This window comes from Taudactylus pleione, unplaced genomic scaffold (genome assembly GCF_031769625.1).
Source record: "Taudactylus pleione unplaced genomic scaffold, aTauple2 ptg001508l, whole genome shotgun sequence".
Taxonomy (NCBI): domain Eukaryota; kingdom Metazoa; phylum Chordata; class Amphibia; order Anura; family Myobatrachidae; genus Taudactylus; species Taudactylus pleione.
Window position 1 is genome coordinate 748,200 of NW_028285906.1, and position 6,000 is coordinate 754,199.

A 6,000-nucleotide genomic window follows, 5' to 3' on the forward strand; every position below is an offset into this window, starting at 1 on the left:
TTGCAACCAACATCTTATTATTTAGTTCTGACTGGTGACAAGTAGTGTACAGTGTGCCCAGCTCATTAGCAGTTTCAATAAATAAACCCACATTCGTTATGCTGGATACACACTGAGATGACGGATTGGTCAGCAGACCGATACGCTGTTAGAGCGGCTGATTGCTAAGCCAATACACACTTACCAATTGGCCGCTCGATATGTCTGGCTGACGTCACAACTGGGTGGGCATTTAAATTTGCCCGCCCAGTTGAGATGTCAGTGTCGGCGGTTCATGCAGCAACTGTATGGGAGGTTGGCGGGTCACCCGAACACACACAACATGCAGATGCACCAATATATTTCACATATATCGGCATTGGCTGTGCTGCAGGGACATATCGGGTGTACACACCCGCCAGTGCACTCGAGATATATCATTCATCGATCATACCAAGAACTTTATATCGACACGTGTGTACCTTACAAGTGCACATTTGTTTGCTACACACACCTTAGTCTTTTCTCCATCCCTCCCATCTCTTTCCAAACTAACCTTCCGATGTGAAATATAAACTAAAGCACACTACTACAGTATGAGCCCCAGTGGCAGAGACACGTTACAGCATGGAAGAGTGAGCGACTGCATTGGTGTGTTGTTAAGGAATCGGTATAAAATCCCAGCACTTGGGATGCCAGCTGTTAATATACCGACAGCAGCATCCTGATGTTCAGGATCCCGACAAGGGTACGGTAAGTAACCTAACAAGCCCCGCTATACTTACCATCGGCATCCCGACTGTTGGGATGTCCACTACTGTCGGTATTCCAGCACTGGTCTTCTGGCCGGTTAGTGGCATTCTGGCGCTGGAATTTCATCATCCGGGATGCCGGGTGTAGGTATGTTAACTACATCCCGTTGCTAATGTCACCCCCACTAATGCCCTATATACCAATGTATGTTTTTCTGAATATGCTAATAACACATATGTACTATTATTGCTACGCGGTATGTCTATAAAATAACGAGACTGTGATTCCACCTAGTAAACAAAGCAGTCAGAACCGGTTCTAACTGCACACGTAGTAACCTTGAACTTGTCTGGACCTGCATGACAAGCAGCAACACTCTATGACGTTCAGTTGATTGTGAGTCGCCATTTAATTTGGTTATGTTTTCTGTAGTGCTGAAAAAATGCTAAGTTTAAAAGTTGAACAATATGTCAATTTGAAATTGAATCAGTTTCGTTATTTAATAGACATACCTCGTATATTAGATTATGTAAATATGGTTAAAATAATATATGTTTGAAGGTATTGCCACTTTATTGTTCTCATCCGTGTGGTGGTTTGCTGAGCTGGATTACAGGACATGGAGGAGTTTGTGGGTGGAACTCACTGAGGACTCGCAGACTCGTGCCTGAGAACAAGTGTCTACACTTTTGGGGGGTTTTCCTGGTTTGCAGCAGAGTTTCTACTTTTTGGGGTGGGCTGCAGTGTCCCTCAGATTGGAGAGAATTTGTGGGAGCACTTGAACACCGCTGCTCTGCAGAGCAGCTGGTGAATTGTGAATAGATGCCGTGCGCATATACAGTAGCCTGTTTGCAGGGAAAACATCTGCAATATTAGGGTTTCTTGTTTTCACTTTTGGATTTTTTTTCTGGTCAAATAGAATTTCCTTTTCAGCTCTAAATTTTTGTTTTCTGTAGTTATAGTTTTGCTAGTTCTCCTGTTGTGTAATTACCACAAAATTGGCCACAAATATTTAAGTACAATATTTGACAGGGAATAGCCATCAGAAAATGTGGGGCAGATAGCTCCATGTGTAAGGTGTCTGACTGCCATGTGAGAGGTGATTGGTTTATGTCCAGGGTATGACAGTATTGTGAAATGTGTGTCTTAAATAAAAGAAGATGAGACTGACGGTGCTTGGGGAGGTGGCCAGGGAGGAGATAGGGGTGGTCAAGAGATGCCGGGGATAAACGAAAAGGAAACTACAAGTGGGAATGATTATAAACAGAAAATTGACAGGCCCATGCAGTGCCACCTTACCTGCGGTGCCCTGTGCCATGGCACATGTCGCACCACCCTAGTAACGGCCCTGAATAAAACATTTTCAACAAAGACCAATGGGTATAGTGGCCGGACAGGAGAAAGGTGAATGGTGTGGGAGTCACAGACCCTAAGCTTTATTGAGAGACTAATGCACTCTAGAACCAAATGGGCTGGATAAAGGAACTCAGTCTGCCTGACCCTGTGGTACAGAGTAAATGCAAGAAGTACCCTATAAGAAAGTTCATTAGTAGAGACTTTCCTACTTTCTAAATGTCCCATCTGGGACACACTGGAGGAGATGGTGGTAATTGGGGCATGGCGCCACAAATTTCATGACTCTGCCCCCCACTGTACAATGCTACGCAGGTAGTTGACAAATATGAACTTAATAAAAAAAAGCTCAGCAACCTACTTAGTTAATTTTGGTACTTACTAATGGCATATCGTGTACACCGGCATCAGAAGTCACATGCGATGTCAGTGGTACATATATGATCGATATGTGTCGGGCATCAGCACGTTGCTTTGAATTGAATTCCTTGCCTAAGCATTATATTATTATTTTATATTGTTATTCAATTTGCAGCCATACTCATACTGATACATACATAGATACTTCATTTATGTTATACACCTAATTATGTTATATTTGTCGTGTTTTTCAGGGAGAGCAATAGCAAGAATCTGAAAATGTGAAAATATGAACTGAAGTCTTGTATCAAGTTCTGAAGTACAAGTAGAACATAATTTATTTTAACCTGCTGATAATTATCATGTCACTTCTAAGCCTTTAATGACTTGAAAAAGTCCAATCAAGATCGTATTATTTATTTCATATGGTTCTTTACACCTCCTCAAGGATTGTGGATTGTTTAAAAACGATCCATCTTGTTTTGATACTGTGCTGTTGTACCAGCTTTCGGGGCTCCAGCAAATTCACATACGCAAAACTGAACAAAGTTACCATATGTAAATGGAACCGAAACCATAAAACTCACTGAAATGTTGGACTCCACCTGAGTTTTACCACAGAAATAAATACATCAATCGTTTTTTAGCCATAAGGGATTGACGTGTATTTAATGCATAGCAGTTGTGCATTCTTCATGAAAGCCTGTTATAAAGTGGCCAAAAATGGTTCTTCCACCTCCAGACAAGCGTCATGTGTGTCTTACTACAATAGTTATTATGACCAGCATGGCCTTTATGGACGCCTACCTCGTGGAGCAAAACCAGGGCCCCAGGAAAATTGGAGTGTGCATTATAGTGTTGGTTGGGGACATCTGCTTTTTAATCGTTCTGCGCTATGTAGCTGTCTGGGTTGGAGCAGAAGTCAAAACTGCCAAAAGAGGATATGCAATGATTCTGTGGTTTCTATACATATTCGTTTTAGAAATTAAATTATATTTTATATTTCAAAATTACAAAGCCGATAAAAAAAATGTGGATACCGTAGCTAGAAAGGCATTGACGTTGCTTTTATCAATCTCCGTTCCAGGATTATATTTGGTCCTGGTGTCACTAGACAGCATGGAATATGTAAGGACATTCAGGAAAAAAGAAGATTTGAGAGGGCGGCTGTTTTGGGTTGCTCTCGATTTACTGGACATTTTGGATATTCAAGCTAATTTATGGGAGCCATACAAGACTGGACTTCCCATATGGGCAGAGGGTCTTATGTTTTTCTATTGCTACATCCTACTTTTGATTCTACCTTGTGTCTCTCTGAGTGAAATCAGCATGCAAGGAGAACATATTGCTCCACAGAAGATGATGCTCTACCCTGTTCTAAGTCTTGTCACTATCAACATTGTCACAATTTTTATTCGAGTTGTGAACATGGTTTTATTTCAGGACAGTAGAGTCTCCACCATCTTCATCGGCAAGAACATCATCGCAATAGCCACTAAGGTCTGCACTTTCTTTGAATACAAGAAACAAGTTAAGGAATTCCCACAAAACACTATTGCTTTAGAACTGCAACAAAATTCCATTTCACATAACCAGACAATTCACAATACACAGGGAGTCAACCACGAGCAGTCTCCATCCAGGGAAATGATGGATACATGACGATGTCAAGGTTGTTACTTTTTTTCTTTTTCTTGTTGTTCTTGAATTGACTTTATTTACAAAAGAAATACAATATTTCAAACACTAGTTGTGACTAAAAGGGATGGGCAAATTTCTACTTAGCGTTGTCCATTACCATGTAAGTACATTTTCCAGAATGTCTCTACATCTTTTTAGGCATAAAATATCTGCTGTGAGATCATAAAGGATAAAAAAGACACAATTATATAATATTTTGCACTAAAGTGTTGTATGAATGAAAATAAATTCCATGTATTCGATGTACTATAAGTATACTAATAATTTGCCCATCTCTGTCTGTAGTGAATTATTTTAAAATAAGAATTTTAATCAAGGCACAAAAAAAATATTTTAATAAAAGTACTGTCCCTTGATCTCCTAAACTCAGGTGCAGCCCATCTTATAGTATAATTATACAGTGATAAAATACAGAAATGTTCACAGACTGATATTTGGATATTTTTAGTTATTGTTCATGTATGAACCATTCAGCCAACTCAAGTAAACACCAAAATCACAAAAAGAAAATAAATGCTATTATTATTATCACTTTAGTTGACAAGAAAACAGACCTGCCATCTTGAATTTGGTTTCCTGTGCAGTGTATGCATAAACCTTAGCACATACCACTTTTAATTAGAACAAATATAATGCAGCCATTTATGGCTGTGTGTGTTAGAGAGAAAACAAATACTTGGCTTCCAATGGTAAACAATTCCTCCTATACATCATAAATTGTCCATTCCATAGCAGATTCTACCCCACATCCACAATATTCTACTATGGACAATCCTATTGATCCATGCTAAACACAGCAGCATGATGGCACCACAGTTACCCAGTCCCAATACTCACCAGGTACAACCCCATTCAGCATAACAGACTATCGCTAGTATATCAGTCTTGCAGCATGCCAGTCATTTATAGTCCCATGCCATCATATGCAGCTTCATGCTAGGACAATAACATGCCCACCAAAGTACTCAACCTGAGAACCACTGGTGCTGCTCACTGCTGGAAACACATGAATGGCTATAGCGCCACACTAGTTGTGTTGCTCTATAGCTAACATAGGCTGCTGTTCATTATAGGGAGCACAAGCTTAGCCATGTAGCCAAAGGTCTAAATATAAATGACATGAGCAACATGATGGAGAGGCCTCAGTCTTCCCTGCCTGGACTGTATCACTAGAGTACACCGGAGAAGCGTGCACCATCTATTACCAGTACCTGCGGTATAACACACTGGTTACTACTCATCATCTCACACAGTGTGAACTACCTATTTATCATCTCTTCAGTAGCTACTAATCTAGTTGCTGCATTATTATCAGACAAAATGCTGCCAGACAAGGTAGATGTTTTCCCCATAGTATAGTCTGATATTGCTGCAGTTATGCCACCGGCTGTAACCAAAATATCACTATCCCATTTGCCTCCCATTACTTAAACTGGGAACACACTGGGTATATATTGCGAGAGCATCAGTGGGCGTGTACTGGCGACCGCTCAGACGCCCAACATTAGATAGCATTGGACACTGCGTATTAAGAAGAGGCCTGTGTGAGATGGCAGGTCTATACAAACATGGCTATCATTTTGCCACAAGTAGGGTATGTGCCTTCACATTTCTACATATCGAGGTTGGTGCAGAGTGAGACAGGGCTGGATTAACAATGGAGCGGGTGGAGCTGCAGCTCAAGGCCGCCCATCAGAATAGACCCATTGCATTTGCTGTACTGCTGTAGACAGGAATTTTATTTTCCTGTTACAGCAGCCTGACAATGGCCACCCGAGGCCCCGCCCCCACTCAACAGCGGGCCACGTCCCCCCCCCCTTCACCGCCACAGGGGATCAAACTGACAATTGTTTC

The 6,000-nt window shown here is 41.1% G+C and overlaps 1 protein-coding gene across 1 annotated transcript in view; it reads left to right on the forward strand.

Moving 5' to 3' along the window:
* The window catches only part of LOC148442445 (transmembrane protein 121), a 174,623-nt gene extending 169,410 nt beyond the window's left edge, over positions 1 to 5,213 (forward strand). Inside the window, exon 4 of the mRNA XM_088463930.1 lies at positions 2,700 to 5,213. Coding sequence (XP_088320056.1) covers positions 3,169 to 4,107 — 939 coding nt within the window. The 5' untranslated portion in view covers positions 2,700 to 3,168 and the 3' untranslated portion in view covers positions 4,108 to 5,213. The remainder of the gene's footprint in view (positions 1 to 2,699) is intronic.
* The last annotated feature ends 787 nt before the right edge of the window (positions 5,214 to 6,000 follow it).